Genomic DNA, 25,771 nt, shown 5'->3' on the forward strand with positions numbered 1-25,771 from the left:
TGGATAATCAAGGAGGGAACAGGCATGCAAATTCTATTTTTCTAAGAAATAAATGGTGCGACTATTTTAATGCTGGAAGTGCAGTACCGTGGCAAGAGCGTATGCGATAAAAAAGTTGTAACATTATTTATACGTTCTTTAAAAATATATCTCTTATAGATTACTATCAGAAAAAATACACATGAGAATAATATACAGTATAAAATACAAGTAATAGACTATATTAATACAGAGAGAAAATTTGCAGATTTTAAATAAATATTTACTCCAATAGTATTAATGAAATATTTACTAAATGTAGGTAAACATATATTTAGTTGATTTAAACACAACTGTTTTATTTGAATAAATATTTATTTAATATAAATGAATATCTCGTTAGTATTATTGGAGTAAATATTTATTTAAAATCTGCAAATTTTTTTCTCAGTGTACAAATAATATCGATTTAATATAACATTTAAAAAATGCATCTATTAAACATATGCTTAAAATAATACGAAGCTTATTTTTTTAATCTAAAGTATCTAATATATAAATAATTTAAAATATTGTTTATATATTGTTTACATACTTATATGTATACTTTAAAATAATGTTTATGAACGATTTGGCAAAGTGCGTTTTGTTATTTGTGTACACATACCTATTTTTTAAGGGTCTTAGCAAAATGATTGACTCATAATCTTAAAATATTTCATGATGTAAATTTTTTGTTTTTTTTTTGCGCGGCCCTTACAATTTCTATATTTTATCACATCTTTTTTTATATACCTTTAAAATAAAATATAAGATGTTTCCAACAGTTCGACAAACTTAAACGTAACACATTCAATATTTAAGTAGCAGTGATCGTTTATGCATATTAATGAAAATAATTGATAATAATTTTACACAAAAATGTGTAATCATACGTAAATAAAAAAACATTGTGGTACTGTATCAAATAAAGAAACAGAATTATAAAAATAGAATATTGTTATCAGCATTCATTATTTTCCTCTCGCGTTTTAATAGAGGGAACAGTGGTAAGAATTTTTAGAATCTCTGTTTCACAATACAAACGTCTTTCTGGTTCCATCTCCCTTAATCGAGCAGCAATAAATAAACCCAGATGTTCGCAAGTATCAATAATCCTAAGTGGTGATTGTTGATGCATTTGATTTTGTGACATTTTCGTATTACCTATTCTTTTTAATGCTTGTATTACTTCTTCCATAACAGTTGTTCGCCACGCTTTACATAAACTGAATTATTGGCTGTTATTTTCAGACATAGAAGTTGAATTTGAAGATTGCGAAGATATAGATGTACAGCGAAAATTTTATAAGTTTTCAGAAGCAAATAATTCAGAATTTGTAATGTGAAACGCACATGGCTCTTCAGATAATACAGATGTATGTGGAACTCCAACTTTTTCAATTGAAATACTGCTACTGCTGGCAGATGCAAGTATACGAGGGCGGTCCGATAAGTACTTAGCCTCAACGCCCGATGGAGCCACTATCGCAAGAGAAATTTACTAACGTGTAGTACATTCTCGTAGACGGCTACTGTCAAAATTTCAGCTGAATCGGACTCGTAGTTTTGTTTTGACCGCGTGTGGAAGCGGGCGTGTCCGCGGATTTTAGAAAAATGGAAAAAGAGCAATATCGGTCGGTGATTCGACAAATTGGTCGAATTGGGCTACGAGCTGCTGCCCCATCCACCGTATTCTTCAGATTTGGCCCCGTGCGACTTCTTTTTGTTTCCAAACTTGAAAAAGTCACTCGCCGGGCAGAAATTTCAGTCGAACGAGGAGGTCATCGCTGCCACGGAGGCCTACTTTGCAGACCTCGAGAAAACGTACTTTTTAGACGGGTTAAAGAAGTTGGAGCATCGCTGGGTCAAGTGTATTGAGCTAAAAGGAGACTATGTTGAGAAATAAATCGCCACTTTTCCAAAATTTTCGTTTTTCTTTTGTAGGCTAAGTACTTATCGGACCGCCCTCGTATGTGTGAGTGGCACATTTGTTTTCGCAGAGGATTGTTCAATTATATTTTCAAGAGAACATGTGGGCTCTAATAAAAACGAATTTAAATCTATAGAACTGGCATCTTGATGTAAAGCCTGTGAAGTAGATTCATCTAAGATGTTGTCTGATATCAATACCCATTTCTAAAATAGAACATAATGTCTAATTTTATATTTATGATGAAATGAATTATGTATAATGATATACACCCAATTAAAAAAAACATTATTTCTCATTTCTTAAAAAGAAACTGCTTATTTTTTTTTACTTAATTCTTTAGTTATAGTTATCTGTAAATTGGAATCAAAATGTATAATATATTATTTTTAATTGAATTTACAAGAAGATTATTGTTCATTTCTTCATTGATGTTAGTGATAATAAATGCCTGACTATCATCTTTTAGACCATCAAGATTTGATAAGCTTTCTGTTTGCACACAGACTTTCTTTAAGAATATCAGACTTGTGTAGAATGACCACTTAGGTTTATAAATTTCATCTGTACTTTTATCACTGCATCTTTGTTTTGATTCTCTTATTCTTTTATCATTGTTCATAAATATAGTTCTCATATTAATGAATCTGTTACGAATTATTTCAGCTAAAAAATAAAATATTTTAGATATTTAGCTTAATATAGAGAAATATAACCTAACATAATCTTAATCTATTCCATTAAGAACAAGGAAAATGAGGTAAAGAAAATTCATAAAAATAAAATTTACAGTTACATTATATATTTATTTAAATCTTCTACTAACCTGTTATATTTGAGATCCCCATAAGATCTGCTACCTCTTGCCAAAGGATTTCTTTTATATCATTTCTTGTGTACATTGGATGAGAAACATTCCACAACTGCGGTCTATTTTTTACCGCATCAATCAATAAAAATTCTTGATCAATAGTAAATGTCTGCTTTTTTGGCGGCATTATACACATAAACTTGTATTCTTGTATCAAGTATGACACTTTTGACTACAATTTAATATATTGTATTATCGACACATGTGCTTTGGTATCACGTGACTAAAATTACAATATTTCATTGGCTACGATTGGCCGACAACTGCGATTGACGATTAGAAAATAGAGCATTGTCTAAATGGCAATCATTAATCTCAATCGGATCTCAATCGGTTACTGCTTTGCTTTGATTGAAAAGTAATCGTCAATCACCAATCGCAATCTCAATCCAATCGGCAATCGCTAGTGTGATTACGTTTAAGCCAATGTGCGATGAAGCCGCGCCGCACGAATTTGTAGCATGGCGTCCATTGCGCCTCATTTCATAGCGACGGCGTGCGCGCGCACGTAGAGGGGACGAAGCTCTATCCTTCTCTTCGCCCTTCTTGCGCGCCGTCGCTATGGAGTGAAGCGCGATAGGCCGTGCTACGAATTCGCGCGGTGCGGCTTCACCGCACATTGGCTTAGACGTTTTTTTTTTAATTCGAAAACTACAGCGGATATTTAAAAATGGTATAAGATTTTTTCGTTCACCTTGATTCATTCTATTATATGTCTCGCGGCCCGGGCCTTAAGAGACACCCTGTACACACGCACGCACGCACGCACGCACGCACGTACAATATACATATATATTATATATATATATATATATATATATATATATATATGTATATGTATATACATATATATATATATAATGTATTATATATATATAAATATTTATATATTATATATAATTTATATATCGCTCTGTATGATAACATTTATTTTTTAATTATTACGCCAGTATAATTTCGTCGCGCAGAGGCGACTCTCCTAAGGGAATCAAGGTTTACCGCTCGGCTCCGATTCCCGTATCCCCTCTCCAACAATAGACCAACTTTACCGAAAGGAACCAACACTCCGAAAGGGACGCTCCGCATCCCTCATCTCGTGGCGATTCCTTCAAATTCGGGAGTGACAGCACTGAAAAAAATTTTGGTTATTTTTGGTCCAATGAATGATCATTAATCAATGTCCGACTTAACGTAGTTAATTCATTGATACAATAACTGGATTCATTTATATAATTATTATATATTTATATGTATTTATTCTTGCAATGAATTTTAGTAATAATTTTATAACCTAAATCATTATGAGAATTTATTGAACCAATTTTTATTATGTTTTTCATAATTCAATGAATATTTTATTAATAAATAATTAATAAATAATTCATTAATAAATAATTAATAAATAATTCATTAATAAATAATTTATTAATAATAATGAGGCTCTGTAAGTATAAAACAATATAGGCAAAAGAAGGGTAGAAGAGCCAAATATTTTATTGTATTTACATACAATTTTGGTTTAGTGTATGAGGGCAAGTCAATAAGTTTTTAGAAAAACATAGTATTGTAAAATTTTTTTTGATAGATTCATTTTTATTTTTCAACATAGTCTCCTTTCTCGATACACTTGATCCAACGATTCTCCAACTTTTTCAAGTCCGAATAATATAATTTGTCCAATCCTTCAAAATAAACCTCTGTTTTGACGATGAGCTGCTCTCTGGTGGTGTATCTCTTTCCTCCGAACCATTTCTTCAGGTTTGGAAACAGGAAATAGTCACAGAGAGCTAAATCTGGCGAATATGTTGGTTGGGGAAGTAATTCGTAGCGGAATTTGTTTGAATTTAGCCATCGGTGCTAGACACGTGTGAACCCGTACATTATCTTGATGGAATACTTTCTTCTTCGCTAAATAGGGACTAAATAGTTTTTTCTTTAAAATGTTGTTGAAACGGTTCAATAAGGTAATAATCGTAATAATCGTTTGCTTCGACAGAAGGTAATTGATATGAATTATACCGCGTGCATCCCAAAAAACTGTGACCATTATCTTTCCGGCCGACTTCACGATCTTCGCCTTCTTCGGAGCTGATTCACTCGGTGAAGTCCATTGTTTTGACTGTTCCTTCGTCTCGGGTGTGAAGTAATGGATCCATGTTTCGTCCACAATAATGAATCGATGCAGAAATTCACCTGCATTACGTTGAAACATCTCCAAATATTGTTTTGATATCGTCACACGGTCGCGCTTATGGTCCACAGTGAGCAAACGCGGCACCCATCTTGCCGATAGCTTTTTCATACCCAATTGTTCGTGCAAAATTGAAATCACTGTGCAATATGATATGCCTGTGGTCTCAACAAGCTCGCGCATTTTCACTCGATCAGTCAAAACAATATCGTGGACTTTATCGATGATTTTTGGCGTAGCAGCCTCAATTGGACGTCCCGAACGAGATGCATTACATGTGGATGTACAACTACGTTTAAATTCATTCACCCAATTGTATACAGTTGTTATGTCTAATTGTTATTGAGATTTTTCTTCGTTTTTGAGTCAATGTATTGGAGTGTGAATAAGTTCTCGCCGTTTTTTTGTGAAAATAAATCTTTTATAAAAAAAAATAATAAAAGAACAAGTCAATTAAAGTATTGCCCATCGCTGGAGACAACTTTGTCCCATCTTTCTGGCAGCATTTGAATTCCACGTCGAAAAAACGACACTTCTTTTGCGATTATCCACGAATCGATCCAATTCTTGATATTTTCATATGATGAGAACTACTGCTCAGACAGGCCGTGCGTCATCGATCGAAATAGATGGTAATCAGAAGGCGCAATGTCTGGTGAATACAGCGGGTGGGGTAGGACCTCCCACTTCAGCGTTTCCAGGTATGTTTTGACCGGTGCCGCGACATGCGGCCGAGCGTTATCATGCAGCAAAATAACCTTATCGTGTCTTTGCTCATATTGCGGCCATTTTTCTTTTAATGCTCGGCTCAAACGCATCAATTGTCGTCGATAGAGATCTCCTGTGATGGTTTGGTTGGGTTGGAGCAGCTCGTAGTACACTACCCCCAGCTGATCCCACCAAATGCAGAGCATGAGCTTGGAACCGTGTATATTCCGCTTTGGCGTTGATGCTACTGCTTCGCCGGGCTTAACCCACGATTTTTTACGCTTCGGATTACTGTAGTATATCCACTTTTCATCACCAGTGACAATACGATGTAAAAAACCTTTCCTTTTTTGTCGTTGAAGCAGCTGTTCACACGTGACAATACGCCGTTCGATGTCTCTCGGCTTCAGTTCGTACGGCACCCTAGATCCTTCCTTTTGTATCATTCCTAATGCTGACAGACGTTTTGAAACTGTTGTTCGATCAACTCCTAATAATTTTGCAATGTCGGATTGCGTCTGACATGGATCTTCATCAAATAATGTTTCCAGTTCTTCGTCTCGAAACTTTTTTGATGCACCACTGCGTTCTCTATCTTGAAGATTAAAATCACCATTTTTAAATCGGTTAAACCAATCTCTGCATGTTCTTTCCGACAAAGCATGATCACCATAGGTTTCTATAAGAATTTTGTGCGCTTCAGCTGCAGATTTCTTCTGAATAAAATAGTGCAGTAAAATTCCCCGCAAAAACGGTTTATTTGGCACGAAATTTGACATATTTTATGGTACGAAAAGAAAATGTTCTTTATAGATTAAAAGAAAGACACGCACTGATTTTAAATATAGGTTATAGAACTTCAATATAGAGGCGTCATCATCTTTAATTATACACACAAACTTTTTATACCGCATCTGATGGTGAAACGGCGAGAACTTATTCACACTCCCATATTTAAACAATTTACTCGGGGATCGGAGATTAAGTTGTGCGGTTCAGGATGCAGTTCACTGGGAAGTATTGGATAATTTAAAGGAAGGGTAATCTTGAATCCGGTGCCAAAAAGTTTATAGGCGAATCTATGTGGATCGGACTTTGGAATGGTTTTGTAATTAAGAAACGTGAAGTTGACCTCCAATTTACTTAGAGTGTAGACAGGTTCGCGGGGTGAGTCTAGCGGTTTGTCTTGAGCTAGCAATTGCGTAAGTTTTTGGAAATAGGGGAAAGGATCTTGATTTGAAATAAGGGCCGATTTAACTTGGAACCTCAATCTCTTTTCTCTTTGTCTTCGTTCGCTTTTGGTAGGCATGAAGGTAATGCAAAAAAAAAGAATTATAATGTTCCGGAGAACCGTAAACGGGGGCCACGCTATTAGCAGCGACAGTCGTAACAGCTCTTTGGATACGAGAAAATTATGAATTCTCCGAGGAAGTGTTAACAAACGGGGGCCACGCTATTGGCAGCGATAATCGCAACAACCCCTCAGATATTCAAATATGTAGATATTCATATATGTACTTGTATGTAACCGATTAGAGATTTAGAAGTTCCGTCAATGGATTCGATTCAATATTATCGTTTATTAAAAAGATAAATGCTATAGGTAAAACAATGCGAAAGTGAGGTTCTGATGAAGCACGAGGATAGTTCTCACCTTGATAGTATAACTAACCGACTGACTGTCTGGCTGGGTGACTGATGAATTGATCGAGGATAGGAAAAGAAGTGCAGTGCAGTGAGGTTCTGTCTTTGACAGCTCCTTTTATATTCTGAAAATGAATGTCGGAGTGTCCTTTCAGAACCAATCAACACTCCTCAAAATTTGGTAGAACCTACACTCGCGCTTTCCTAGATAAGGCTGCAAAGCTCCGCGTAAGCCCTACTCCCCACTCTACAAGTTTATTCTTAATAAGTAATAGTTGAGTTTTAACCATTTGTTGTAATAAAAATTCGGTTTTCCTTAATATCCTTTAGGCGAATTCACTACATTCATATGTTTAAAATTAATTTAACTTTATTAGAAAAAGAAAAAGGGAAAAAAAAGATATTCGTTCTCATTCAGGAAGATTTCTATTTTACTGCTAATCGTTGAACTTAATTATAATACTTAATCGTTAAACGCTAATATAATATACATTATTATTAATGTTAATGTACGCTTTTATATTTGTTATTTTATAGGAGGGCTTCTTTGAGAAAGATCGTGTGATATTCTTAGACATTCTTTCTAGAATAATATGTAGATAATTTTTATGACGCATAAAAGTACATAACGTGATCTATCTGTTAGTTTGAATGTTTAAATAAAGAAACTGAATATACTCTCTTATAAAAGAGAAACGGAATTTCCGATTTCGAAATAAAGATAAAATAGGGAAATCTAGCGATAAGATAAAAATAAAATATAAATTGTATATCTTTGAAGAATATCTATAAAGAATAAGAGGATTTTATCGGTATGTAACACAGTCGCAAACGCTGGTGCAAATGTGCTATGAACATTATCCAACTCGGCTTTGATTTCTTTCGGCGTTAAGCCTTTCATATGTAGATATTTGATCACTGCACGAAACTCGTTTTTTTCCATTTTGCAAAAAATACAAAGGTTGTTCGCTTTAATCGTCTACAGAAATGAAACCACGCGATGAATTCCGCTCCAAATTTGACAGTAATCAGCTGAAAGATGCTACTTGTCAAAAAGTAATGTGACATGACACTGCGAGTACCCTCTGACAGATTTTCTAACTTATTGCCTTGCTCTCGTAGTATTTTGTAGTGTCTTGTTAATATTTTTGTAGTTTTTGCTTTGCATGTTATTATTTACATTCCTGGCGGAAAAAAAATTTTACAAAGAAATATAGAAAAACTACATAGATTGAGACAAGATCTTAGAAATTCTTAATTTTTTCTAGTAGGACGTAGAGTGAGATTTGTTTGTCTTAGAAATTCTTAGTTTTTCGTAGATATTCGTAATGGAATGTAGAGTGACAGTGGGGATTTTTGGGTTTTTCAAAAAAAATAACGCCACTCCACGTCCCACTACAAATATACCGGGTGTCTCAGAGCACCCATACCACCCTTTTAAAAGGTAGGGATGTGTTTGTACAAAAAAATGGTTCAGACAAAATTTGCAGGATTTCGGGAGATCTATCTGATGGTGACCTTGAATTTGACCTTGAGGTCGACCTTGGGCATAACTCAAGGTCAAAGTACCGTTTTACAAATGTAAACCCTTATTCATGACATCACAAATGAAAATAGCGGAAAATTTTACGTCCGAATACGTTATCAAGCCTAGGTCAAAATTACCCTTAGAGGTCATGTGGAGGTCAAGTTACTTTTAGAGCACCCGTACCAACCTTCTAAAAGATATGGATGTGTTTGTACAAAAAATAGTTCAAACAATACTAGGTATTTACATAGCTATGATGCATCCATCTGCTGGTGAATTTGAATTCTACCTTTAGATTCATTTGTAGTCATGTACATCGATTTTTAAAGATCCCTAATTATCAAGATCTTGAACAGTCGATGCCGCCTGTGTCAGCGTTACCCAAGATGTACCACGTGGAGGTCACAAGGTCGGACTTACACCTCGTCGGGGTGCTTTTTTAAGGTGGTTCCCCTTGCCGTCACCTTTGTTCGTACGCATGTGTTCAGTCTAGATTTTCGAAGTATCCTCCACGTGCATGTATGCAGGCTGTTATTCTTCGTTGAAAATCATCCGTCACCCGACGAATTTCGACAGGATCTAGAGACTGGCTTCTCGAATTCTGTTCTTCATGTCTTCTGAAGTCGTAGGTCGTTCGCGGTATACGAGGTCTTTTATTCTTCCCTACAAATAAAAATCCAAAATTGTTAGATCCGGTGATCGTGGTGGCCAGTTATGTGGACCATATTTACCTATCCATTGGCCGCGAAATATGCGGTTCAGTTGTTGACGAGCAATGACAGACGTGTGAGCTGGACATCCATCCTGTTGAAACCACATATTTAGACGTAGTTGAAGTGGAATATCTTCAAATAAACGTGGGAGTTCGTTTTCGAGTAAATCGACATACAGAAAACGGTTTAGATTTTCTTCAAAGAAAAATGGTCCGACGATATGCGTATCAACAATTCCGCACCAAACATTGATTTTCCAGATACGTTGATGATCGATTTCTCGATACCAATGTGGATTCTCTTGCGCCCAATAACGGAGATTATGTGTGTTCACTTCGCCGTCACTTTTGAAGGTGCACTCATCAGAAAACAAGATACTTCTATGGAAAGTAGGTAATTGTTGAGTAATCCAATTACAGAATATCAGTCTTTGTCTATGATCGTCCAATGTCATGGCCTGGTGAAGTGACATTCGATATGGATGAAATGAATTTTCTCGCAAAATTCTACTGATAGTGCTTCAACTTATTCCACTATCTCTTTCTCGTCTTCTTAAAGAATCGGTAGGATTTACAAGAGCAGAAGCAATTATATCAGGTGCCCGTACTGCACGAAGCGGACGATGAATTTGCATTCCTTTATTATAATCCGGTTGGACGATACCTTTTTGAATTATCCGCCGTTGCAAACGACTGAAAACATTGCGCGAATGCAGTGTACGATCGGGATATTCATTTCGCCACATTCTTTCAGCTTCGCGAAAACTTCCAGCCCTACCCAAAACCGACAACATTAATGCAGCTTCTTCGCTTGAGTAAGACATATCTACCTATAAATGAATAATAATCCCCGAATATTGAAGTACCTAAGTACCTACCTACCTAGGTATAAAACGCACCTAAAAAAAAAACCGACAGTTTATAAAACTCTTAAGCGAGCAAAGGGAGAAAAGCAAAACAAACAAGTAAGTTTAGTTCAGTTCAGTTTAGTTGAGTTCAGTTCAGTTCAGTTTAGTTTAGTGTAGTTTAATTCAATTTAGTCGATTTACTCGAAAACGAACTCCCACGTTTACTTGAAGATATTCCACTTCAACTATGTCTAAATATGTGGTTTCAACAGGATGGATGTCCAGCCCACACGTCTGTCATTGCTCGTCAACAACTGAACCGCATATTTCGCGGCCAATGGATAGGTAAATATGGTCCACATAACTGGCCACCACGATCACCGGATCTTTTTGGATTTTTATTTATGGGGAAGAATAAAAGACCTCGTATACCGCGAACGACCTACGACTTCAGAAGACATGAAGAACAGAATTCGAGAAGCCATTCAGTCTCTAGATCCTGTCGAAATTCGTCGGGTGACGGATGATTTTCAACGAAGAATAACAGCCTGCATACATGCACGTGGAGGATACTTCGAAAATCTAGACTGAACACATGCGTACGAACAAAGGTGACGGCAAGGGGAACCACCTTAAAAAAGCACCCCGACGAGGTGTAAGTCCGACCTTGTGACCTCCACGTGGTACATCTTGGGTAACGCTGACACAGGCGGCATCGACTGTTCAAGATCTTGATAATTAGGGATCTTTAAAAATCGATGTACATGACTACAAATGAATCTAAAGGTAGAATTCAAATTCACCAGCAGATGGATGCATCATAGCTATGTAAATACCTAGTATTGTTTGAACTATTTTTTGTACAAACACATCCATATCTTTTAGAAGGTTGGTACGGGTGCTCTAAAAGTAACTTGACCTCCACATGACCTCTAAGGGTAATTTTGACCTAGGCTTGATAACGTATTCGGACGTAAAATTTTCCGCTATTTTCATTTGTGATGTCATGAATAAGGGTTTACATTTGTAAAACTACTTTGTACTTTGACCTTGAGTTATGCCCAAGGTCGACCTCAAGGTCAAATTCATGGTCACCATCAGATAGATCTCCCGAAATCCTGCAAATTTTGTCTGAACCATTTTTTTGTACAAACACATCCCTACCTTTTAAAAGGGTGGTACGGGTGCTCTGAGACACCCGGTATATGAAAACTAATAATTTCTAAGATCTTATCTCTCTATCTATGTAGTTTTTCGTAAATCTTTTCCGCCAGGGATGACTGTAATTAAATCACATAATATTAAATAATTATCTCATGTATAAATTGTCATGTTAGAAATATATAATGTGAATGTAAATTGTCATTTACATGTAATTGTTTGCATTTTTGTAATAAAATCTCATAAAATAATTGCAGCCATTTTATTATTTCAATTTTCTCAAATTCTTTCTCACTCTATTTAGAAAGTAAATTTCATGCAGCAACATCTGCAAAACGTAGAGTAAATGCAGTTTCATTAGCATTTAGCGCTTTTATAGTGCTTTCTGAGCGCTTTGCAGGCACTGCTGTGCTACGCGGGAAGTAAAATGCTATAAAATTGCATTTATTTTGCGCTGATTTATGCGCTAACAGTGCGCTTTTCATAGTGGATTTTGAAAGCGCTTCTAAAGTGCTGATGCGCTTTTAAAACGCTAAAAAAACTGCTAAAGTTATGTACCTGTAGAAGCGCATTTTTAATGCTTTATAAGCGCTGCTGAGCTACGTGAGTTAAATAAAGAACCTATATAGAAATCCTGCTGATAGTTCGAGGACACTGTTTTTTGTGATAGACTCTGTGCATATCATTGAAAACTTTTGAAATAGCTGGATAAAGTAGAAACCAGATCAATGTATGCACTATCCAAATTTCGAAAAAGAAAAAAATAAGATTTGCTTCATGTCGAGCTCTCAAAAATATGTACTCAAGCGAAAAAAATAAGTTATAGTAGTATTTCATTGAAAACATTATATCCAACCTCTATTGGACGACGAAATGTAAAGTTGGCTTTGCAAGTCTTTAATTCAGATGTTGCAACTGCATTGATTGAACTTGACCCAAAAAAATAATTTTAAAGCTTTGAGGATACCGCTGATTACATTCAAATAATCAGTAATGGGATACTATAAACATTAAAACCTTGGAAAAAAGAAAGAGGAACAGAAATCCTTATGAAGAACCTATCACGAAAAATTGTATACATATTGAATTTTCACAAAAATTTTTACTTTGGTTGGAATGATGGGAAAATTCGAAAAGTGGGAAATTAATACAGAAAACCCATTTCTCTTTATTTCTCACAATGGACGCTTTAATTTAAAACGCTTGTTTTTACATTCTATTATGCGCTGCGATTCTGATCATCTTTGTTAATAGTAATACAGGTACGAATATAAATTTTGCGACATTTTAATTTGTGGAAATTTTTAATAGGTTCAATTATTTCGTTACATAGTATCAAGATTTTATGGACAAGGTATCGTTATGCGTTTAGTAAGAGATTCAATAACTATATACCATGACAAATTATTGTGGCTAATTGATACTGTAAAATTAGACGAGACTCACTTCTGAACTGATAACATGGACAGGTAAGAGAAGATTCTATAACTTCGTGCGACCATATCAACATTGTCGGATTGCACACGTTGTTGCTAAAATAATGAGGTTTTTATAATTCATGCGTTAGAATTTTCTGGAATTTTTAGTATGTCATTATTTTAAGGAGACGTTAGTTTGAACATTGAAAATGACCTGATGTAAGGTCGAAACGTATGTATTTTAATTTATTAAATATAATGTTTTGTTATAACAATAGCAAAGTCTTGCTTTTGCTCTGAACCCTTTAACGGATTATTTTAATTTGCTTTAATTTAAATTATTGTTTGAACGAGAAAAAATGGAGTTTTATGCTATGTTGGAAATTCCAAATCGATCGTTCGGAAAAACGCTTTGGTATGTATCAGCAGCAGATTGGAGGACAGTACCACTATCCGGCAATTTTTTTAATGGGAAAGTAAGTTATACATGCAGAGTACTGTATTATTTGTTTTGAAGTCAACTGGCGATATGGCGATGTTTCCTTCCCAAGATATGTCATTTTGTTGATATGTCGTTTTTGGAAAACAACGAAGATGAAGGATTTATCAACTCTGATTTAAATAATTTTTTACTGTAGATTGTATTTGTGCTAACAATGTTAAATAAGTATATAATACTGATTATAATAAATTTTAATGAAGATTAGAAAATACGTTAGAAATAGTTTATTTAATATAATGAAGATTTTATTATATACGATAACATATTTAATATAAGTAATCAACATAGTAATAGTATAATTACAATTGTATAATAAGATTCTAATTTGATTTTCTATAGAAATTTTAATAAATTTAGTAACTTTTCCTTATAGCAGATTTATTATTATATTTTATTAGAATATATTATTATTTATATATTCGTATACTTACTAACGGAGTTAGTTCTCTCTTGCGCGAGAAATGCAAGAGGTGGTTTTCTTGCTATGGGGTTGCAACTCAAAAATCGATTCGTGTGTATTTCCCGAGCTTCTAAATCAGCAGATAATTTTCCATCATAAAATGATTTGTTTTCCCATTCTGGAACATAGTTCTCTCTTGCGTGAAAAATGTAAGAGATGATTTTCCTGCTAAGGGGTTGTAGATTAAAAATTAACGATTATATATTTTTGTACCAGATTTATGCCAGAATCATATTCATTAATGAAGTTTTAGATGTAGCTCTATTTTCAATGACTTATCTCTTGAGTGTAGACTAGTTTTGAAGGGGATAAAGGATGGAACTCGAAAATTAAAAAAGCACTGATTTAAGAGCTCATAAAGAGCTCCTAATTCTGAGCCTGGAAGTGATTTCCAGTTGTTAATTTTAAGGGATGGGGGGGGGGCTGAGTGGACGTCCAGCCGAATAAGCGTGAATTTGCCGGAATCCAGCCGAATTTGCGGGAACTTTTGATTTACTTCTTTAATTTGAAGAAATCTGCAGCTGAGGCTCATCGATTGCTTGTAGAAGCATATGGTGAGGCTGCCTTAAGTGAGAGAAGTTGTCGTGAATGGTTTCAAGAATTTAAGAACGGTGAATTTGACGTCGAAGACAAAGAACGTAGCGGAAGGCCGAAAGTGTACGAAGACGCGGAATTGGAAGCATTATTGAATGAAGATTCGTGCCAAACACAAAAAGAACTTGCACTTACATTTTGACTTACATCAATAAAACATTATGTATCGTTCTTTCACAATAAATGCTTAATTTTTTATTAAAAACGGTGGAAACTTATTTGTACACCTAATATATATATTTACTATAACAAATTTTACATAAATGCATTAACTAGTGTAAAAATTATGATATAATTAGATGTTGAATGTTGATCTATTATTAATGTTCTTTTCCCTTATTACATGTTGCATTTGTCAGGATGCGAATACTGTCCATTGCGTTGCTAACTTTGCTCTGATGTGAGCGTATCGGGAATACGCACAGGATAGAATGTTTGTAGGAGAGGCTCCAATAAATGATAATAGTCACTTCGATTAAACGAACATTTTACTTATTTAAAGATACCGACAATGATTAATCGGACGCGTTAACTATATAACGGCACACCGAAATACGGTATTAGCAATCATAGATTGCAAGCGAACTGACTCGCATTAATATGATGATGTTCTGATTGAGATTCGGAGAACGATACGCCTGGAATACCCGTGCTGCGGAAATTTTATATCATATGTCTCGAGCATGAGCGTTGCGTGTTCGATTTGACATTTGATACTATCGATTGTAGTACCTGATCGACAAATAAATGACTGGTGTCGCAAGCAATCTGAGTAAGGGAAGGACTTACTTCCTTTCAATTTCCTATAGTTCGGCCATTCTGTCAACGCATTTGTACTTGAATGTTTTTTTTTCATAATCTATAATATAATATAAAGAGTAATCTTAGTTTAAACTTAAATTAATACATAGTGACAATTTTTAACGACAATAAAATTCAGTCTTATTATTATAAACTATAGCAATATTTAATGACCTGTACTGGGTGAATCCAGGGCTTCAATTTATCTGAAAATAAAATTGTTTTATAAGGTTTTTGAATCACATTGAAGAGCTATCAGATACAAGATAGCGATTATTTTCAAGGATTTTAGTGACTTCATGGGATCTTTTATACGGCGAATCTAATTTCGAATTTTGCCCTGGCTTCGCTTGTAATTTATGTATCATTACATATTCGCTTGTAGTTTACGTACCATTACATGTTCGCCTTCCTTATCGAGTAGGTACAATATGTTTTTTATCATAGTACTGTTTATTATATAGTCTTTTAATTTTTGAGTAATCTGTTCTGCTACGTTGAACCTCATTTCAAAAGAAGATCGTTATCGATGTCTGCTAAACTATCAACTAAATCTGACAAAATCTTGCGATCACGACGGGAGCGTCTCATTTAACCACGTTTCATTTGACCACCATCCCAATTGATCACGTTGCAATTGGTCACGTTGTAAATGACCATGTTGCAATTGACCACGAGTTGCAAATGGCCACGTTGCGATTAACCACGTTTCAATTGACCACGTATGGACCACGTATCATGGTTAGACTCAACATTTTGTGTTCCAGATTTGATCTTGCAGCAATATGATGCGCAATCATGTACGTTAGCTTCCAAAAAAGGGCGTCCATATCTGCTATTTGATGAAATGTTCAGTCGATCACAACGGCGAATAATAGCAGAAATTTCTGCTCAACAACAGCATGATCCAAACAGAATACTAATGGCTTGTCGTCACGCAGCGCGACAGTCTAGAGAAGCTGATTTGTTTAGAGTTATAAAACATATTCAAGATCAGTTCAATTGTAATAAGAAAGCAGTTAGAAAACCGAAAGTAAGCATACAAAAGTTTACAGCAGATCAAGCATTAGCTTATTTACTAGACCAAGGTTCGTCTAAGGAAAATTATGTGAGCATGCACTTACTTGTTAAGGGACAAGGTGCAGCTATTTTTCCGGCATATAATCACGATCGAGTTGCCAAGGAATTGTGTCGACCGAATTGTGGCCGACACAAAAAATTTGGCACCGAAAAATTTCATAAGCATTACTGAGAGCAACGCTGAAGTTAGTCTTCAGGCACTCCTAAATCATACTGTAAAAAGAATTATTGATTTACAGTCAGATGTAATTCTACATTATTATAAAAAAAAATAAAATTACGAAAATTGAGGCAGTGTTAATTTGCTCTTGGGGGCAGCACCGGCCATTCATCTTATAAGCAGTAATACCAATGTTCATCGAAAGACACTGTTACGCGCTTTCTAAATATAAGACCGTGCACGGCGCACAGAGATAATAAGGAGGACAACTCTCGCATAGGCACACGCACACACACACATACACACCTATACGCTACTCTATTACGAACGAGACAGCGGTGAAAGAAAAAGCGAAAGGCTTCGGCATCTATAATCTTGGCATCGTCGCATCATCAAAGATCCCGCGAACCGGCGCGCCTTCACTGCGACAACAAAGGTTCCGTCGCGTCTTTCATCCCTGCCGAAAGAAGACTGGTGATATATCCGTCCAGTAGAGTTCAACAAAAAAACAATGCTCGGGCTTTTTCAACAGGACGCGGAAAATATCGAGATTATCGAAGATCGTCCACGAGGTCAAACGAGGAGTCAATTGTGAGAGGTACGCGGTCCTATACGCATTTGTGCGAGAGTAAAATCAGAAGTCCTCATAAAATCATTTGCGTGGCATCAAAGCAATATCTCCCCAGGCGTTGCTCTAGAAAAGCTCAGGGGTATCTGCTTCAAGCGTCGCCACTACGCGGTCCAGGGTTTCAGCTCCTAGGCGTCACCGCTAACAAGGGCACATGCTTTCTAGTCATTAAAGCGAAATGATCGGTCCGAGAAAATCGCATGCGAGTGAACCACAGGCGAAAATCTCTTGTAAACTCAGTTCGCTGTGTAATACTACAAACGAAAATTATAACCGTGTTTTGTTGTGAATTTATTGTGAAACAAACATCTTGAGACTCATACGAAATCACAGTGCAATCGGTCGTGTCGGCTGCACTGATAAAGGACAAAACAGACACTAATGATGTACAACTTTTAGCAACTACTCTTATCCCACTACAACTGACAACTGGAAGTAATGAAATATTCTGGAACAATCGGGCGTCGCAGTCAGCGCGGTTTTGTCGTCCAATCAGGCTGCAATATGTGAAAGAATTAGAATGCATAATTCAAATGGAAAAGGAACGTATTGATAATGAAATAGATCATTTGACGTTGTTCGAAGATGTTTTGAATGAAAATATAAAAATACGCATCCATTTTTGCTTATACTTAACTTTGATAGACGGTAAAGTTTTGAATTATTTGACCAATACAAAATCTATGCTAACTTTTCCGAACTGTCGAACTACTCCGAAACAGTTTAACGACTTAGCAAATAAAAACATAAGTTTTTTCCAGATCCAAAATCACTGCACTAGAATTAGTCCATTGCACGCATGGATAAGATTTTTGGAGTGCTGCATATATCGTACAGGCTCGATGTTCAGGTATAACAAATGAGAAGTGCTGATCATAAGGAATACTATGCTAAACGAATACAAAAAGTTCTTTGGGATAAATTCCACTCTTAAAGTCGATAAAGTAAAGGCAGGTGGCAACGGAACCAATAACGATGGCAACAGCGCGTCAAGCATTTGAAAATCTAGAAATATTATCTGAATGTCTAAGATTTGACATTGAAATGAGTAAAAAATTTTTAATTCATCTTAATTGCGTTGTCGTATCAACTTCCTATTAATCCTGATGGATTTGACAATACGCGAATGACAGGACGCGTAGAGAAGGTAGCCAGCAGCGGCGTTTCTCACTGTCCGACGCAGACCCTACGGGGGACCCTCGTTACGATCAGACACGCATGCATATGCGATCGCATTCTCACACACACACACACACACACACACACACACACACGCGCGCGCGCGCGCGCGCGCGCACACAATTACCTTGAAAAAGTTAAATACCAAAGAAATTATTCGAGCTATTGAGCAAAACCCTGAAACGAGTATTCGGGTTATTGCTCGGGAACACGGATCATCGTATTCGACCGTTCAGAGAATATTACAAGAAGAAAAATGGCATGCTTTTCATTATACACGTGTGTAACAGTTACGACCAGAAGATTATCCTCTAAGGAAAACGTTCTGCGAAAGCTTTTTAAGAAGAGATCGAGATCCAAGGTTTCCATCTCGAATAATATTCAGCAATGAATCGCTATTTACGCAAGAAGGGATATTTAATTCGCATAACATGCATTTATGGAGCGATGAAAATCCCAGACTTACGCGAAACAGAAACTTCCAAATTCGTTGGAAAATGAATATCTGAGCAGGAATTATGGGAATGCAGATACTAGGTCCAGTTATTCTTCCAGATATTTTGAATAGCGAAACATATTTGGAATTTTTAAGGGATAATCTATCAGATTTTTTAGAAGAAATCCCATTATTCGAGAGAAGCAAGATCGTATTTCAGCAAGATGGTGCGGGGCCACACAACGCTAGAATTGTGACGGATTATTTAAATCAGCAATTTCTTAAACGATGGGTGGATCGATACGGCCCAATATGTTGGCCCGCAAGATCTCCAGATCTTAATCTTCTGGATTTCTTTTTTTGGAGATATTGCAAGGAATTAATTCATAAAACACTTCCCGAAGACATGGAAGATCTTGATACAAGATTGCGGTGTGCCGTATGGGCCATCGAAGAAGATGTGCAAAGAAATTTATTGAGACGTATGAGAGCCTTAGAATGGATGGTGAACATTTCGAGCACTTCTTATAAAATTACTTTATCCATCACAATCAATCCGTTTTTTTTAGAGCGACGGATAGCAATCCGCCCTTTTAAGGGCGACCAATACTTTCTTACATGGAATATCTCTCTTAGATAAAAAAAAGATCAAGAGATGGAGAGAACGTACAAGAAATATTATAATAATTTATTTTGTAAAAGATTTAATAACTATTCACCGCGGACGCAACATTATCGTACAGCATTACATTTCATGTAATATTATAATACTTAAGAAGCATTACTCTGTTTGGAAGAAAAATCAATGTCAGAAAAATCAATTATACAACTGTTTGAGATCGTTAATTCGGGAAAAGCAAGAATTCCTTCAGTCGACCGACAGTAATTGTCATTGAACGCACGCATAAAGTGAGCTCGTGATTTCATCTCGAGCATAATCTTAATCCTCGTTAAAATCATCGATTTGGCATTCTTTGTTCTTTTTAAACCAATTCGGTACACGCAAACAAGCTCCGGCAACGGACATCGAAAGTTCTAGAACAATTCAATTCGCGCACGCGAGCGCCGCGCTCCGACGAATACGTCACGCGCTGTCACCAATCCCACGTACGGATTTTCTGTCGCGCATGACTGTTACGTTGAACGACGTTAGAAAAGAATCCAAAGCTCCAATCAATTTTGTACAACTAATGCCACGTAATAATTACGATTGTGGCAAAATTTTATTGGATTTTTCCCAAGAAGAAAGCCCAGGCCGAAAGCAATAAATGTTTCGATCTCGCCGTCCTCCTTCTTAGAGTCCAAAAGTTCTTAGAGTTCTTAGAGTCATAATCTCGCTACTATATCGCTTCGTAAAATCGCCGTGCTACCGCTTAGTGGAAACCGCTACAAAACGAATCTTTTCGAGAAGAGCCGAGAAATCGCCGAGATTTTCCATCACCGTGATTCCAAATTGTATTATAGATATCAAATACAGACCTACACTTAAACACGGAAACGCTGATATTATCACGTTTTCCAGACAAAAACAAAACAGGAGAAAAAGAGAATGCAAAAGAGATAAATCTGATTGCAGATGAAAATATAGAAGCATTACCAATAATGTATAGAGATAAGGAACGCTACAGCAAGGAACAAAAACTTATTCAAAGTGATGTCTTTCATCAATAACCTAGCACAATAGAAAAGGAAAATTCAGAATTGCAGTCTCCATTTCCCTCCTCATGCCAAGAGGCGCACGAGTTTTTACATTCCCTGGCAGGAGGGGAGAATTGGGTGGGCGTCATTTCATGGAAAGTCGTGTACCCCTGCAGTAGGCAGAGAGGTGGGATGAAAGTCGCTTCGCGTAGAAAGTTATAAAATATATTTTAAAACAAAAAATGTGTTACACAAATAGAAAAATTTATTACACAAATTAGACCTTTAAGTAAATATCTCAAGATAAAAACTATGAGAGATCACCACCTACTTGTTACTCAGTCAAAGTTACTCAGAATCATGACAATCAAGGTCAAGGTCATTGACGCGGTGTCTCTTAAAGTGTATAATTACTCTTTTTTCTATCTGTGTTGTGGTCAGACGAAGCAACATTTAAGAGTGGTAGAATTATTAACACTGACGCACTTTTCAAAAAAAAAGTTTATTCTTGCCGCCAGCATGACGAAAACTCTGGCTGCCATCGGCACTTTTTGTAAGCTTTATTGCAAATTAAAGACTGATTGATTCTTCATCACTGCTGTCTGATACCTGATCGCTAACATTCGATAGATTATCAGCATACACCTCATCACTTTTATATATTTTTAGGGGTATTTTCTTTAAGTTTATAAATATAGCTTTTAATTACTAATATAGCTATATAGTATGTATATATATACAGGGTTGGCCATATTCGACGGAAAGATCTGGCAACACTGTAACTTTTGACAGAGATGTTAGATCGAGTAACGACGTTTCCCATGATTGAAAAAAAAAACATCTTTCCGTCGAATATGGCCAACCCTGTATATACATACTGTGTGTGTATATATATATATATATATATATATAAAGGAGCTAGCTTACGAAAGATATAAATGATATATATATATATATACATCATTTATATCTTTCGTAAGCTAGCTCCTTTACTCTTCCCCAAAGATATAATAGTTTAAACATGTTAAATCAAGTATCGCAGAGAATAATGTAGGATCGTCTCTACCAATTCATTGGTTTGGGAACATTCTATTGAACTGTCGCTTCGTATTTATATCGAAGTGGGGTGGTGCACTATGTAACTGAAGCTACATTCGAATCCTATCTTTCAACAGAATATCTTCACTAAATTTGAAAATCATTTTTAAGAAAACAAACAATCTCAACAATCAATGTCAGTTAATAATCGCTAACTAAGGCCTTACACAATAGAACTGTAAGCCGTAAAAAATTAACCAGTCATAATCGATTATTTTTCTTATATTTGATTGTGATTGATCAATTTTTTATGACTTACGGCTTGTGTTTGAGATCGGTAATTCGAAAGAAAGGCAAGAATTCTTTCAGTCGACCGACATTAATTGTCATTGAACGCATGCATAAATTGAGCTCGTGATTTCATCTCGAGCATGATCCTCGTTAAAATCAGCGATTTGGCGTTCTTTGTTCTTTTTAAAAACAAGTCGTTGCACGCAAACAAGTTGTCGTTACCGGCAACGGACAATCGAAAGTTCTAGAACGATTCAATTCGCGCACGCGAGCGCCGCGCTCCGACGAATACGTCACGCGCTGTCACCAATCCCACGCACCAATCCCACGGATTTTCTGTCGCGCATGATTGTTACGTTGAACGTCGTTAGAAAAGAATCCAAAGCGCCAATCAATTTTGTACACCTAATGCCACGTAATAATTGCGATTGTGGCAAAATTTTATTGGATTTTTTCCCAAGAAGAAAGCCCAGGCCGAAAGCAATAAATGCTTCGATCTCACCGGCCTCCTGCTTAGAGTCCTTAGTTCTTAGAGTCTAAAAGTTCTTAGAGTTCTTAGAGTCATAATCTCGCTTCGTAAAATCGCCGTGCTAACCGCTTAGTGAAACCGCTATAAAACGAATCTTTTGAGAAGTGCCGAGAAAATCGCCGAGATTTTCCATTACCGCGACTCCAAAATATCATTTGGAAAAGGTGACCGCATTTAATATTCTGTTAATCTAATATTTAATTAATTATATTTTTTGACTTTGTAACTGAGCATATTAAAGAAAATTCTTTTGTTAAATTACAAAGAAACGGAGTTCTCTTTTCTGTCGTGTATCATATCAACCGTGTACCGTTCTCTCACTCGAATCTTTCCGCGCGGTGCATTCCCGCACATTTTCTGGTCCTTCGAGTCGGATCTGAGTCGCAAGAAATATTGTTAGACAAACGCCGCATCACTTTAAAAATTTCACGTCAGCGCTCTCGCTCTGATTTGCTCTCGCACAACAACATAACATGAAATATTCTGATATTGATTTATTGATCGGTTCGATGTCGATTTGATGCTTTCGACGTCGAACGATATCGAACCGATATCGATTCGATTCTGACTGAGACGTCTGTGTTTTGACAGCGCTAGTACATAACCAATAAAATCGATCAACTGCTTGCTATAGTTGAGTGAACGCGTCGTGTATTAGTAAACAATCGTGTGCTTCTTTCTTCAAGTGATATTCAGTCGACGAATAATTAATCGGCAGTGATTTATAGTAATTAACTAACAGATTCTCTATTAAAATCGAGTGCATGCTATCGTCGAATAAACGCGGCGTGTGATTATCTTTCTTCGAGTGATTTTCGGTCACCGAATGATTAGTTGATAATAATTAAAATGGACCATCGGTAGTAAAACGGACACTTAACTGATAGAGATACAGTAATAAATTTTTTGAGTAATCATTGAAATACTTCGTTTTCTTCAAGTTAATGAATAGCTATACGCTGAGCGTAAATGTATCGAAGTGATGCGTTTTATAAGAAACAAAATATTTTAATGATTACTCGATCTGCGTGCATCAATGGAAACGAGTGATTTCTAAACTTGTGTTAGAGGAATAATAGTTTAACTGACAAAAATTTGGAGCTGTACATGATCCATCAATGCTCGATGGAAGTTTTTCTTGTTTCTCAAGCATGTCGAAGTCATCAAACTTTTTCAAGGTAATTGCGTGTGCGTGTGCGTGCGTGCGTGCGTGCGTGCGTGCGTGCGTGCGTGCGTGTGTGTGTGTGTGTGTGTGTGTGTAAGAGAGAGAATGTGATTGCATATGCATGCGTATGTAGCGATCGTCTGATCGTAACGGTCCCCCGTACGATCTGCGTCGGACAGTGAGAAACGCCGCTCCTGGCTACTTTCTCTTCGCGCCCTGTCATTCGCTAATTATTTCTTGTTATAATTTAAAAACTACGCTTTTGACAAAATTTTGGCAAAGGAAAAATCGTCTTAGAATTAAGTCGGGAATATGACATTTCAAGGATAATATATTCATTTTGAATCACCCTGCATATAATGTAATGGGCTTGTTTCTTTCGAGCTGATCACCATGCGTTCTTTGATAGATTATACAATATCAAATCTGTAAATCTGATAATGATTTTCCTTAGATATGCAAGGAATTAAATTTTGATTTTTGTAATTGCTGAGAATGGTACCAAAGTGTACGTTATCCTCCTCCCCTTCTCCTTATGACGTCACCCCCTCTTCTAGTGACGTCACCCCTCCCCGCAGATTCTCCCGCGCCACGGATACCCCCTGCCCCTTATCTCCCCCTCGGAGTTCCTGGGTTAGAACCCGCCTATCTTTATTACTTGGAAATTCTTCTAATATTAGAGGGAATTGCGTTTCCAAAAATTGTCTCTAGTTGTTACCATTAGGTGAGAGAAAAATCGGCCCAAGAAGGAAATTTTCAATATCAGCTTATACATTGCATGAAAATTTATGCTGATGTTGAGATTCAATAATACGTACCATGTGAATTTTCGTATGATAATAGATGATTATTATGATAATTTGTTGTAGCATCCTGCGAAAAATTTGCTTCGTCTGTAAAAAGTACAACACTTCAAAATTTGGAAAAGTACACTGTTGCAAATACCACTGAGCAAAAAATTACTCGTGATGGATAATCCTCTGGTAAGAGAGCTTGTACTCGATGTATGTGATAAGGATGCAAAAGAGCTTTATTTAATATTCTCCACACAGTTGAGAAAGAAACGTTTTGCATGTCTAATGCGATCTGTCTCGTCTAAGTCTTGGATTTTCTGTCTAATCACTTGCTCTTCGATTGCAGCTGAATGGTTCTCTCTTCGCTCTCAATTAATTGTATTGGGTAAGAAAGATCCTATTTCCCTAAGACGATGGATCGAATTGAAGGTATTTTTAGTCGAGCATCGTCTTTGAGAGAAGATTTGTTGATAGAGACATTGAGCTTCTCTGCAGTTTCTATTAGCTCACCCATACATCTAGTGGATATCTGCCAATTCGATATTAAAATAAGCTGCTATATTGATGAATACTATCTTCATTCTTAAATGCTTAAATAAAGATTAATTCCAATTCCATACAGACTTATCTAATAACTCTTTGTTTACTTTAGAAGGTACAAATGAAACGAAGCGAGGCCGTCGTAAATACGTACAATTTAAATAGAAGAGTTTAAAAAAAGAAATGTTTATAACTTAGAAAGGAAGCGTTTCTGACCCCATGTTTATATGACTTTTTTTGTCTTTACAATGAGTGAAATATGCTCTTAGAGTTTGGCCAACTATTTCTAAAACGCCCTGTATAAATGCAATTAAAATGTCTATCTTTATTATTTATTTGTAATGTTTATAATGTATAATAGTCCAAAAAAAAATTGTATAAAAGTTAATATATAATCTATAATTTTAGGACGTCGCGAGAAGTATTTAATTACTTATTAAATATAATTAGTCCTAGACTTGAAAAGAAAATCGAAAAGATACGGCCGACAAACGATTTCTTCAGAATTAGAATTATTGATAACAATATGGACTATGGCAACACCAAATTCATATAGGTAATTATATATAGCAAGAAAACTAAAAAATTATATTAAATAAATGCTAGCATATATTAAATATATATTATATATATTATATATATTATATTATTACTTATCATAATTAATAAAAATGTTTATTCTTAATAAAAATTAAAATGTTTTAACAGATCTGTTTGTGATTGATTTGACGTTGGTCGGGCAACTGCTTGGCATAGTGTCAAAAAAGTCTGTCAGCATTTAATGTTTTGGCATCTCAGTTTATTAAATGGCCAAATCGGGAGGAAGCTGAATAGTCATGGACAGATATAAAACTAAATATAAATTTCCAAAAGTAATTAGTGCCATCGATGGCACATACATAAG

General features: G+C 35.9%; 2 protein-coding genes across 6 annotated transcripts in view; both read right to left on the reverse strand.

Annotated features, from left to right (window-relative positions):
* Positions 1-25,771, reverse strand: part of LOC105148557 (intraflagellar transport protein 81 homolog) — a 588,627-nt gene that overhangs the window by 12,022 nt on the left and 550,834 nt on the right. Inside the window, exon 13 of one of the 5 annotated variants that reach the window (XM_087406977.1) lies at positions 12,900-14,112. The exons of the other annotated variants lie outside the window; for them this stretch is intronic. Within the exon in view, the coding sequence (XP_087263103.1) occupies positions 14,088-14,112 (25 nt within the window). The 3' untranslated portion in view covers positions 12,900-14,087. Of the gene's footprint in view, positions 1-12,899; positions 14,113-25,771 lie in introns of those variants that run through there. 5 annotated transcript variants of the gene reach the window in all.
* On the reverse strand, positions 1,975-3,273 carry LOC147909429 (uncharacterized). The gene is made up of 3 exons (XM_087406988.1): positions 2,778-3,273; positions 2,355-2,617; positions 1,975-2,157 (listed from the first exon to the last, which is right to left on the reverse strand). Exons 1-3 carry the CDS (start codon positions 2,956-2,958, stop codon positions 1,975-1,977), a joined length of 627 nt encoding a protein of 208 aa, XP_087263114.1. The 5' UTR covers positions 2,959-3,273.

This window comes from Acromyrmex echinatior, chromosome 6 (assembly GCF_024713525.1).
Source record: "Acromyrmex echinatior isolate Ae372 chromosome 6, ASM2471352v2, whole genome shotgun sequence".
Taxonomy (NCBI): Eukaryota; Metazoa; Arthropoda; class Insecta; order Hymenoptera; family Formicidae; genus Acromyrmex; species Acromyrmex echinatior.

What these genes read in the sequence shown, in the direction of transcription:
- LOC147909429 (XM_087406988.1), bottom strand. Translation starts at nt 2,958, where the DNA reads ATGTGTATAATGCCGCCAAAAAAGCAGACATTTACTATTGATCAAGAA. An exon ending in GGGGATCTCAAATATAACAG is followed by an intron (nt 2,618 to 2,777) that starts GTTAGTAGAAGA and finishes TTTATTTTTTAG; the next exon opens with CTGAAATAATTCGTAACAGA. An exon ending in AAATGAACAATAATCTTCTT is followed by an intron (nt 2,158 to 2,354) that starts GTAAATTCAATT and finishes GTTCTATTTTAG; the next exon opens with AAATGGGTATTGATATCAGA.